At 42.4% G+C, this 12,955-nt stretch overlaps 1 protein-coding gene across 1 annotated transcript; it reads left to right on the top strand.

Annotated features, from left to right (window-relative positions):
• Positions 1–138: 138 nt before the first annotated feature.
• On the top strand, positions 139–6,621 carry gpr37l1a (G protein-coupled receptor 37 like 1a). Its single transcript, XM_041034618.1, has 2 exons — positions 139–1,050; positions 4,283–6,621. The coding sequence occupies exons 1-2, from the start codon at positions 406–408 to the stop codon at positions 5,306–5,308; spliced, it is 1,671 nt and encodes a 556-aa protein (XP_040890552.1). The 5' UTR covers positions 139–405; the 3' UTR covers positions 5,309–6,621.
• Positions 6,622–12,955: the final 6,334 nt, after the last annotated feature.

Raw genomic sequence — 12,955 nt, 5'->3', positions numbered from 1 at the left:
AATCCCCAAAATTCAATTTTCTATAAAAAAAGGACCTTGAAATTCCTTTTTTTAAATTATTTTGCTGTAGTTTTTTTTTTTTCTGTAGCATCTTTCCACGCTCAGCACAGGACACGCTTCACTTCAGTTTTTCTTATTTTGAAATTCATGACCGGAAGCTCCATGTTGTTGTGTATTCTGTCCTGATGCTGGTGAATAATAAGAGCAGCTGAAGTTCGCAGCCAACTCCAAACTTCTCCATCAGGACCGGAGGCGGGTCGAGCTGTGGGACAAACAGGTTTATGGACAGGTTTTATTTCAGGAGTCAAATATTTGTAGCAGCACATGTCTGTGAAGGAGGCAGATAAAACGGACCAGTTACATTTAGTTCAACGGTAAAAAAAAAAAAAAAAGAAAAAAAGAAAAATGAGCCCGGTTTTGTTTGTTCTGCTTCTCTTTCTGTGGACCGCGGAGCTCCGCCACGTCCACTCAGACCCGGAGCTTCCCTCGGGATCCGTGTGGGAGAAGCAGCGGGCGGAGGATGCTGGCACAGAGGACACCTTCTCCCCGGAGAGGACTTCTGTGGAAAGTTGGAAAGTTCCCTACGTGAAGCGGGTCGCCCGAGGAGCCAAAGATGGGAGTCACAGGAAAAGAGACCCGCACTCTCCGAGCAGTCACGGGCAACCGCGGCGATACGACGACCCGAGCGGTTACTTCACCACACCGGGGGCCGACCGGTACACACCCGCCCCGGCGGTTAACTCTTCGTCGGGTCGGGGCACGGGGCTCTTCAACCCGCTGTTCCCGGTCACCGACGGCGCCTACTGGGCGTACGCCGTGATGCTGCTCGCGCTGGTGCTGTTCGCCGCGGGCATCGTGGGGAACCTCGCGCTCATGTGCATCGTGTGGCACAACTTTTACCTGAAGAGCGCGTGGAACTGCATCCTGGCAGGACTGGCCTTCTGGGATTTCCTCGTGCTGTTCTTCTGCCTTCCAGTGGTCGTCTTCCACGAGCTCACCTCGAAGAGGTTGCTAGGAGACCTATCCTGTCGGCTCGTGCCCTATCTAGAGGTGAGGCTAAGTTGAACGTGCGCATGAGGGACAGGTGTTCACTTTACCTTGACCGCGCAGGTGAAAGGTCATGGATGGATTACTGAATGGGAGTACTGGGCCCAGGCACGCGGGGCCCCAGGTGTCAGGAGGACTGTGGGGCCCACGTGACTGTTAATATTTCTTGTTGGAAAGTCAAAACTTTAAAACATAGATGCAGGGACAACAAAGAGACACCAAATAACCACCAGATACCAAAACAAGCTCAAAGAGACTCAAAATAATCACAAAGAAAAATGGAAAATTAACTGCAGTGCTGAAACTAATGATACTAATCTTATCTGTCGATTTTTTTTAAGTACCATAAATCTAACACACACACAAAAAAGCAGTTAATTTACAGTGATATTAACCAGCAATGGCAATTCTCACTTAACAAGAGACGGATGGTGATGTTTTCGGTTTAAAAAAAATACTAAAACTATTGATTCACTGATTTAAGAAAAAACCCTGCTTTGAGTGATCGTTTTAATTAACTGTTTATTTTACCACTAATTAGCTAATTGCATAATCAAACCAAAGCCATGGATTAAACTAAAAGCTGTTCTCAGATATCAAGCAGCCATAGCGAGGCAGGAAGATGTTAAACAAGTTAAACAGTTAAAACAAACAACTTATTGTGATGGTAATTTATTTTAATAAAAACAGCCCGGCTTCACACTGTCAGTGCTGTTTCTTACACCCCCCCCATGTTAGACTCTTGGTAAATGTTTTCCAGTTTAATAAAGAGACATCCAGCTCTGTGATGAATGGCCTGACTGTGTGTTGTTGCCCATCAGCCTCAGACTCAGATCAGTCTTTACTTTCAACAAACGTGCCGTTATGGGCTGTTTGGCCTCTTCACTTGTCTGTTAGGAACCGACAGGGGACACAGGCGGGGGCCCCTCATGAAGAGACTCTTCTTCCCCAGCTCACAGAACCAAACCAGTGAAACACAGAGAGGTAGTTTACGTGAACTGGGATGTTTATTTACAGCTGCAGAGTACTGAAGTCTCAGCCGTTAAAGAGAAAATAAAAGAACTGCTGCCTCTAATGAAAGCAGGAGGAAAAACTGAAATGTCGGACCACAACAGGACAGACAAACTGTGTTAAAGAACTAGGAGAGTTTAGTGTTTCTGCGTTGAATTTTCAATCCTGGCAGCACGGAAAAGGTGTGGAAACAATTTCTTTGATAAATCTGCCATTTTTTTTTTTAACAAATCGTTTGGTCTATATAATGACCAAAAAAAAGTGAAAAATTGTCTGTTCTCTCCACGGCGGCATCTTAAAATCTCTCGCTTTGTTTGACCAACAGTTCAAAACAGTTCAAAAGTTATTTTTTGTCAATTGCCTAATTGATTAAGTTTCAGCTCTGATCATATCATTATTATAGTGAAAACAATATACAACTATCAATGATATATAATAAATTATTTTCATTATCAATTAATCTGCTGGTTATTTGGTTAATATTTAAAATAAATATTTTAAATAGTGAAAAATATCTGTTTAAGTTTCTGTAAGTCCAACGCAACATCTTCAAACGTTTAACCAACAGTCAGAACCCCCCAAATATTCAGTTTATAATAATATAAATCAAAGAAGAGCAGGAAGACTTCATGTTTGAGCATTTTTTAAAATGGCGCAAACCATTAATTGATCATCAAAATCGTTCACAATCGATTAATGGTTGCTGCTCTAAATATAACGCTGGTTTATAGCCTGGTCCCACAGTCCATAGCACTTTGTGGGTTAAAAGCTTAGCCGGTTAGTATTTAGCTGAGAGGGTAAATTACCCTCACAGAGTAATAAGGTGGAGCTCTCGCAGCCTCTTGATTACCACTGCTGGAGATTCAGTGGCTCCATCAGTCTCCTGTCTCAACACAGACCCTTGCTCCACCGGCCTGTGGAGTCCTGCTTCATGCTTTAAACCAGAGCCAGTCGCATACAGAGAGCTTTAAATCACTCAAGTGGACTTTTACTAATTTGTAATAGCAGCCTTTAACAAGGTCTGGTTTCTGGTCCCATCTGCTCTTTGTTGCTTTATGATTTTTATGCTAATTAATGACTTAATTTCTTACTAATTAATTAACGTGTTTTTTAAATGCTCTTCAGCAGTTTGTGCTTGGAGAGCTGTGCTGAGCAGTGTTTAAAGCAGGTCAGGCTGCCAGCTGCCCCTGTGCTCTGTTAGTTAAACCATTTTCATGCTAATTAGAGCTGAGTGTTAATTATCTTGAGTTGTGTCTTAACTGTTTGAGGTCATTAAGCACTCACAGAAGGAGGACAAGTCTCTGTAAAGATAGTCCGTGTTTTGGGCCAAAACCACAGACTTTAATGTGCATGGGGGACAAATAACTGTCCCCGGGCTGTAGGCTGAGAGCTGCTGCAACATAATTGCTCTCTATTCCCTCTGTGACTCCTTTTGTTTCCCTGTTTCTGTATAAAGGTTAAAGGAAACAGGGTTTTTTTTTTGTTTGTTTTTTTTAACCCGAGTTTTATTGGTGTAATTGTGGATAATTCACTTAGCATAACAAGACAGCGGAAAGCCTCAGACGTGTTCTTCAAGCATCAGAACGCCCTCCTGTGCTTAGTTTAGACCGCCTGAGCGAAGCCTTGTTTTGTCTGAGCTCTCAGTCGTGCGGATCACGTCCGACTGGAATCAGAGCAGCACCATGAATCAGCGCTGTGTGTAAGGACGGCCTGCAGGGTGAACCTGGAAGGAGCTCTGCAATGCTAAAAAAGTAATGAAAGTAATCCACAGCCTCGACTGCTCTTTGATTTAAAGTCACAACACCTGAAGGAAAACATGTGATTCCTCAGAAATAATTAAAACTGGTGGACGTAACATAAACCCATAGAATCATCACACTGTCCAGGACGGTCCTGTGTTTTTATGGTGAGGCACAATGAAGAGATCATCCAAACAGAAATCTGAAATGGGAAAAGTGCTTCTGGAACCTGGGCCTTCTGGAGTTTGGTGCTGCAGCTAACTCTTTTACTGCAGACATGATGGATGAGGGCAGCATGGTCCTGCAGCGCCTCACAGCCAGAGAGCACTGGGTTCAATCCATGTGAAGTTTGCATGCTCTCACCGTGTCTGTGTGTGTTTACTCCCATGTTAATTGCCCAGCTGCTCAGATTTTCTACAGGTGCACAAGCGAAACTTGTGACATTAATCTTTGTTTCCACGCCCTCTGTGTCGTTTCTCTGTCAGGTGACGTCTCTGGGTGTGGCCACATTCAGTCTCTGTGCCCTGAGTATTGATCGATTCCACGCAGCCACCGGCCCCGGGCCTCTTCAGATGCCAAAGGTGGAGCCCTGCCAGTCCATCCTGTCCAAGCTGTCTGTCATCTGGTTGGGCTCCATGGTGCTGGCCGCCCCCGAGCTGCTTCTGTGGCAGCTCCTCCAGGAAACTGTCAGCCTGCCAACGCTCCCCACCGACCTGCAGCAGAGCCAGCACGGGGGCTCGCTGATGGCGGCGTTCATAGCCCGAACAGACTCGTTTAAGGTGGACATCTGTGTGCGGGAGCCGTCTGTGGAGCTCCCAGAGAGCATCTACTCTCTGGTGCTGACCTACCACGAGGCCCGCATGTGGTGGTTCTTTGGGTGCTACCTCTGTTTGCCACTGCTCTTCACTCTGGCCTGCGACCTGGTGACGAGGCAGGTGTTAGCCCAGCGTCTGCTGATGAAACCTGAAGGAGACAAGGTGACCGGCAGATGCTCGTCTTCCTCCTCTTCATCTTCCTCCTCCACAAAGAAAAAGCCGCACGTGAGGGAGCAGAGGCTGCGCTCCACCGTCATGGCGCTCACCATCTTGTACATCACATGCAACCTGCCGGAGAGCATTTGTAACATCACCCTGGCGTACATCTCTGTCCCGGTGTCCGCCGTGCTCCCGGCTCTGGCTCTGCCAGCGCTTGGTCTGATTGGACAGTTCCTCTTGTTTGTGCGATGCTCGGCGACGCCGGTGTTGCTGCTGTGCCTGTGTCGCTCCCTGGGCCAGGCTTTCATGGACTGCTGCTGCTGCTGCTGTGACGAGTGCCTCCCCGACGGCAACTCGTCCTCATCCTCCTCTGCGTCAGCCGCCGCCACCTCCACCCTCTCCTCACCCGCATCGCCCTCGCCATCCTCCCTGTCCCCCTCCAGCAAAGAGGAGATGATGAAGAGTGTGTTGGCGACAGAACCAACAGGCTATGACAGGGTGAAAGACTCATCAGCAGCTATCGGGACGCCGTGCTGAGGCCCAGGACTGCCACACATGTAACTTTAAAGGATCATTTAGGTTTATTACAACTTTGTTCTTATTCTATAGTTTTGTCCCTCATTTCTATCGGTAGTAATAACGTTGTACTGACATCTGGGATCACGGTGGCATCTGACAGGTCAAGAAAGATAAGAAGGACCCTTTCTGGTTTCAACATGACAGTGCCCCCATTAAGAAATGGTTTTCCCAGTTTGTTGTTGAAGAATTTGACTGGCCTGCACAGAGCCCTGACCTCAGCCCCATCTAATACATAAGGGACGGACTGAACGCTGACTGCAAGCCAGACCTTCTCACCCAGCATCAGTGTAGGACCTCACTAATGCTCTTGTGGCTAAATGGGGTCAAATCCCTGCAGCCAGGATCCAAAATCTGGTGGGAAGCCTGAAGCCAGAAAAGTGGAGGTTGTTATATATTATCACAGACATATGGCAGTAATGAGCAGGTGTCCAAATACTTTGTTTGGGTGTTCATTTGGCCACGTAGTGTATCTAAACCCCTTTATTTGGTGATAAATCTAGTTTTACCGCTGGTCAACATTCAAAAGTTGAAGCAGGAAGTGGGTTTGAGTGTGAACCCTGACTTGTGTTTCTGGACCCGTCAGACGTCATTTTAGTGAAATATTTGTTTTTATTTCTCTTTGCTGTACTCAGGTCAGAGATTACCTGATTAAATAATGGTGATACTGATCATTTTCTCTGATCTCAGCTGTTAAACTAGCGAGTACAAAGTTCTTACAGACGATAGAAATAATGGACAGAGCTACCAAAATAAAAACCACGAGCTGTAATAAACTGGAATAGTCTTTTAATCTGGGTCTTTATGAACTGACAGTGTAGAGCCACCTGTCTGACTAGAGTTAGATAATTGTACACAATATAGAGTATGTTCTTATAAAAAAGGAGCTTAGGTGGATTTAATCCCATTATTGAAGGTTTTTTTACATTTTACATGTTGTAGTCATTAATAATTGTTTAATACTGATTCAGGATATTAGTATTACCTGCTCTAAGTACTGTATAAGGGGGAAACACTGGACAGTTTGAGTTCGGAGGACTTTAGGATGGTTCTGTGGTTAAAGTGAAGATGAAGATATACTGAGACTTTTGTCAGCAGACTGACAGTCTGTTGTTTGTGAACTTTTTTTTTAAATGATTTTGCTGTTGCTGCTCATACGTGGCTCATGTCGGCCTGACTTACACAGTGTCCACAGAGGATGGGCCATGTGATAGTACGTTGCAGCTTCAGGCGTGCGAGACACAAGCGGTTACATGACTGAAACGTATCCTGTGTAGACGACAGGTTAAAAATGTGGTGAGAGATCAATCAGAATTTTGAAGCTACATGAAACAGTTCAGTGTGAAGTGACATTTTTTAAAAAATTTGTTTTGTTATGTTTTGTTAAGTAAAGTTTAGATTTTCTTCAAGAAAAACTGTTTTACATTACGTGACTGTGACTAATTCCTTCTGTTTTTTAATGTCTGGTTTATGGTTCATTAATTGATACAAGCATTAGAGCTGTTGATGGATGCTGTATCCGTGTTTACAGAGCCTCTTCTATGCATGCAGCATTTTTACACACGTCACAGAGCATGATGGGATGTGATGCTCTGTGGCTCCCGTGTGGAAGTATCTGCATTTGTTATGTTTCTACACTGATTAATTCAGGTTCTTCCTTTAATTTGTCACCCAGTGACTATTAAACCTACACTGATGAGCCACACTGTGGCACTGGGTGACATGTTGCTCTATCATTTGTTGCCAGAAATACTTAGTAAGGCAGCAAATATGGATTAATCCGCCACTGAAAATAGGCCCAGACAAATTAACTATTTATATTTGTTAAAAAACACAGGGCCCAGGTGATTTAGTGAATTACAGAGACTTTAAAAAAATGGAACCATATGTTTGTGAAACATTTCATAAGATTTATGTCTTAAATAGGAACCAGTGGGCTCGAGGCTCTGAGCCACAGGCAGGTTAGAGAAGTACTGACAAACAGAAAATAAGAAAATTGGAATTTTCTTATTATCCTTATTACTTATTAAGTATTTGATTTAAATCTGCAGAAATCCAAGTCTGATTTAAATAAAATGTTAAGTTGCCAAACACGAGTAAAAAGAAAAAAGAATAGGGGAAAAAAACAATAGAGAAACAAAGAATGAGGAGAGGAGACGTATTCTTTTTCCAAACAAAGAAGAAAAAACAGACCAAAAGAAAGAAAGACAGAGAGAAAAGGAAAAGTTTCCTGGTGGTGGAGAGATGCATTTGATCCTAAACAATAATTTATTTATTTGTTTTTTTTTTTATGAACATCTGAACACCTTCGGGCGATCCTCCTGTGGATTCATTTTATTTGGAAAGAGAAAGAGAGAGAGATGGCTCATGTGCGCTGTGATTTCCATCGGAAGGAATGCTACGCAGCAGAGCTCTCAACACCCACTGAAGGAGAAAGCTGTTCATGCCTGACTGTGACGCTCCTTTTTGTCATTATTCAATTATTGAAGGTCACAGCTTCACAATAACAGTTGGCCTTTGAGTTTCTGCAGACATAATGAACACAGTCGCTCTGTGACCAGTTGCTGGGGAGAGCAGACAAGAATTCCCAGATATTTTCGGGCCTTTCTCAGCTTTTTTTTTTTCCCTCTCTTCTTAACATATTGATCTAAAACTGAATCTAAAATGTCTCAGCTCCCAGCAAATTTAATTTAACAGCAACATTTCAAATTAAAACTTTATATTCATCAGCTGTTGAGGACAAAGCATGTCTCTAGGCATAGACATGCAGCTACAGTAGAGCGACCCTCAGTCATTCATGAAGATCACAACCACCTCCATAGTCCCAAATGATCCCTTTATTTTACAACAATAATATATATTTAAGGCACAAGATCCACATCTTGATCCTTGTCTTATTAGTATCTGATTCTTATCTTGATTTACAGTAAAGCGCAAAAGTTTCAAATTAATTCGGCAGCAGGACAGTGATCCCAAACACACAGAGTCAGAGACATAAAGAACTACCTTCAGAGACGAGAAGGACAAGGAGTCCTGCTACAGATGGTGTGGCCTCCTCATAGCCCTGATCTGAGCATCATGGAGTCAGTCTGGTATGACATGAAGAGACAGAGACACTGAGACAGACTGAGTCCCCAGAAGAACTGAGGCGTTTTCCAGCATGCTTGGAACAACCCACCTGCCAGGTACTTGCAAAACTGAAAATCTTTCTTGTTTCTGCACCTTGTCTAGGTATAAGTTAATTGATTCATCTAAACTGTAAGTAAGTTTACATTTGAAAGCATTCTCACTTTACTTTTAGAAAAGTTTGCACGTTTGTATGTGAATATGTAAGCTGGGTGTAACATGAGGCGATTAATAAAAACACTCTGTCGCTTAACTTTAACAACACCAAACTCTGGGACAGGTATCACTTGTGCATTAGCTTAGGGTGGCATTAGTCTACCATTAGTCTCTTCTCATCTGACAAAATACTACCTTAAGAAGGCTCACAAATATGTGAGCTACCTGTGAGTGGTACGTTGAATTTTATGTCTTTTACTCTTTAAATAGTTTAAGTTCGGTTCTGGTTCCCGGTTTCCACAATTTAAAAAAAACACAAACAAAACAGGTATCTCTGAGTAAGTCAAACAAGAACCACCAGACCATCTCCACACACAGGAAGATGGATGGTGATGGGGGTTCTACCAACCTGGTATTTTAATATCACAGAACCCTCATATTAGACCCACAGAGATTTAACCAGGCGAAATTTTGGGAAGCAGAAGAAGAAGAGTTTAGCTGTTGATTTCAGTGGGGAGGTTGTTTCAAGCAGATTACGAAAAAGTTTGAAGTACATAGACTACTTTAGTATGGATACTATAGAGGCAGAATCCATTCATTTTGCTGGTGGACACCTGGAGTCCCTTCACAGACGCCGGCGGTCCCTGAGTTACACTTTCAGGACCGGTGCTGTAAGTGGAGTCTCGGGTTCCTTTGAGCTGAAATATTTGTCCTCCCACGTCGTTGTGCCCAGGCAAAGAGAAGGAGGAGGGGAAGCTTCAATAAGGCCTGCTTTGTTCAGGCGTCCCCCTCTCTGGCTCAGAGAGAGAGACACTTGAACAAAGCTGCATATCAATTGCCATCTACCAAGGGAGTTGCTAAGCTACACAACACCCACCACCTCCCACCAGCTGCCCCAGTCACTGAAGAGAGAGAAGAAAGAGGGCTGAGATGCAGGGGAGGAGAAACCGCTGCTGTCCACCCTGATAAGCCAAACCCAAACTCTTCTTCGTCTTGGTTGCCTTGACAACCAGCTGAGACACAGCGGCATGGTGGCCTCAAGTTAGCAATATGGTCTAAAACCAACAAGTTCCCGGATCTGAACCCGAGTGGGGCCTGTGTGTGAACTCATGCATGTTCCTGCTGTGTTCATGTGTTTCCACCTCAAAAGAGGCGATGTTCTGCTTAAGATCCCCAGAAGCAACGTGATCGTGTTTATCAGTTTATGAGTGAGCCAACAAGTATCATAGCACCAACACAAAACTTTGTCATATTTACAGTCTGCCTTTATATTTCTGAGTCTGAATTCTGAGTGAAATTTACGTTGTGTGCTAGGGATGGATAAGGTAATAGATTAATTGATTACTAATAAGACACACATGATACTGAAAACTGATTGTTTTTTCCCCTTTCCAATCTTTCCACCACATTAGACCAAATTTAAAGCAATAGTTTTTTTTCTTGGAATGTATGAAATTGAAAAAGCAGAGGTTAAACTATATTCAAGGGCCAGACAGTTACATCAGATTTTATTGTTATAAAATGTAAAGTTTGTCTCCCAGAGAGAGTCACATAATGAGCTATGGTTTGTAGCCTTTTTGTTGCTCGGCTAGCAAGTTTCTTCATGCGCTTTCACAGTGTTTTTTTATAGAGTTAGTCAGGCATGAAAATGCTTCATCAGTCTTTTTGTTTCTGAGTTTCTCAGGTTTGTGTAACATGTTTTATGTCTCATTCCTGACGAGTGAAAATGAATGAAAAGTGTCTCCCGACGTCTTTACTACAGAAACAAACCTGAGACTGGATCAAAGGTCAAACAGTGAGGTGGGGGTTATGATACATGATATTAATGGTTCAGTATTTCAGGCCTTTAAGACAAGAACTTTTAAAAGGAATATACCATTTTATATGTTTAATCAACTCATGCGTACATGATTTATATTATTGCACATTTACACCCTTGGTTTCTATTTATTCTTTTGCACATGAAAATTAACTCGCAGAGACGTGAGACTTTGTAGTAACGCTTAGTAATATGATTTAGAACATCTGCTTAAGCAATGCATCACCATAACTCATGATTATTTAATGAATGCATGAATGAATGAATGAATCCAGGATGTATTACCACCATTAAGAAATGATTGGGCCACTTTGAGTTTATGTGATTCGTTAGCATTTAATGGATCATCTGTTAATGAACATTAATTCACAGTTAGTTCTTACATTAGATTGAATGCCAGCAAATTAGCTGGGTCCTGCAGGAAGCTGACTGACTACCACAAAGAACACATAATTTTGAGAATAGGTTCTATTCTGCCTTCAGAGAGGCTGATATAAAGCTATTAGATTCCTTTTTTTATGTAATTTGATTTCAACTAATTTGGTAGCATATAAATTAGTGTATGAAGCAGCTGTGAATTAGTCAAACAGTCAATAACAGATGAGTCATTCAGTGTTAACTTATCACATAACGTAGTGGTTTGATCATTTGTTAACCGTGAATATTACTTAAACACATGTTTTATAAACTTGTAATGTTTTTATAATCTTGTTAAAAAGTAATACACTTTTTTTTTTTTTTTTACCACTTTACCATCATTTTTTACCACAAGCAACAGTCATGCTGTGTAAAACTAAAAAAGAAATGTACCATGACTTTGGGCCTTACTGTACTGAAGTCCAGTCTCTGCTCTGTGTGCTGTGACAGCTGTTTTATGGCACTTGTCTTGCTCTGCGTCCAGTCTCAGCAGGCTCAGGAAATACACAGCACGAAACCTGTTTCCAGCAACCATTACCAAGACGACATCCCAGTCCTAATCAGCAATGCTAACAAATGAAGCGCTCTGTTGACTTGATGCAGAGCCAGCACGAGGCATCGGCTAACTGAGTGGTTGCTTAGGACCCCCGAAGACACCAGCGGCCTCCTGCTCATTTCATGTCAGTCTTAGACGTAATAAGATTTTGTTATGATGCCCCTTTTATTAGCGCCCACAAAACATCCCCACTTCCCATCACATGGTGTTTTGGGTTTCAGGGACAGGGCTAGTTCTAGTAGCTGGTTTAATTTTGGATCTGGTTCCAGGTTAGATTTGTTAAACTAATGAATGTCTCATCAAATACTTGATGTTCTCTGTTGTTGAAACATGTTAATTAATGATCACTAAATAGTTAATAGGTGTATTTTTTAATTAAAAACTAGCTGTTTCCCCCTGCTTCTACTCTTTATGCTAAACTAGATTAATCACATATTCACTCCACTCCACTGTTCCTTTAAATTTATTTATAAGTTTTCTTTCTTAAAATGTTAAAATTTGGTTAATGTGCACTTTACAGTAAGTACAGCAAACAGCACAAAAAACAGAGTATTTTGTGCTGTGGTATTACTTGAGTGCTTCTTCCACCAATTAACTGCAAAAGGCTTGGTCTGTCCCTGCTTGGTTCTGGAGTCCTGCAGAGACTGGACTAAGCTTCTCATCAGGACCAGTGGTTCCGGGTGCTTCCATGTCCTCTGTCACCAGAACACAGAAGAGGTCCAGTTTTTTCATGCCACTGTGTGACAGCAGGCAGTGGAAGCAGACTGGAGCCCCAGCAGCAGGTTGGGGGGATAGGGGTGGGTGGCCTGTCCGGACCACTTCCTCATTGAGCTCTTTAAGAGGACATGGGAAACATCAGTGAAGCCTTCAAAGAAACTCTTGGGGTCCCTTTCAATCCTGAGCAAACACTACTTTCATTAACTTGGCAACACTCAGGGAGGGGAAAAAAAAAGTCTGAAAAGTCTGGTGCTTCAAGAAAAACATCAAACGAAGGTTTAACCCAAATTGAGTCTTTTTATCCATTTGCCCAGTTGTACCAAAAACAATACCAGTGTTTGTTATTTTTAGAAGTGGCAAATGTAGTATCATGTATGAGAGAGTAATGCATCCTTACATTTTTCTTACCACCAAAAGATTTTCCAAACATGAAACATTTCTTTCTAATATTCTCTTTTAGGGGCATAATATCTTAATGGTAAATAACAAATGGTTATTGTGGGAATCTTCAGAATAAAGGAAGTGACTGCAGCAGCACAGAAGCACAGAGTGCATGAACAGTGATCATGTGAGACTTATTATTAATAATACACTTTCTTTGGCCACAGGAGGGCAGTGCTGCTCCGTGTCTGAAGACCTGACGTGTCTCAGGCTCTGGGGATTCCGGGGGCTGATGATGGTCAGAAATGTGTGTGGATGTGTTGGAAAAATACAGTTATTATTGCTTCTTAATTATTACTTGAATTAAGACTGCACACAAGTTTAAAACTATAAGATGACAAAAATTACTACTGAAATTTTTGTGTTTCCAAAAGTA

This window comes from Toxotes jaculatrix, chromosome 3, assembly GCF_017976425.1.
Source record: "Toxotes jaculatrix isolate fToxJac2 chromosome 3, fToxJac2.pri, whole genome shotgun sequence".
NCBI lineage: Eukaryota > Metazoa > Chordata > Actinopteri > Toxotidae > Toxotes > Toxotes jaculatrix.
Note: the sequence above shows the minus strand (reverse complement) of the source record. Positions and strands in the feature narration are given on the sequence as shown.

Excerpts from the sequence above, each read along its gene's own strand:
- gpr37l1a (XM_041034618.1), top strand. The coding sequence starts at position 406 with ATGAGCCCGGTTTTGTTTGTTCTGCTTCTCTTTCTGTGGACCGCGGAG. Across the intron at positions 1,051-4,282 it reads GGCTCGTGCCCTATCTAGAG|GTGACGTCTCTGGGTGTGGC; the intron begins GTGAGGCTAAGT and ends TTTCTCTGTCAG.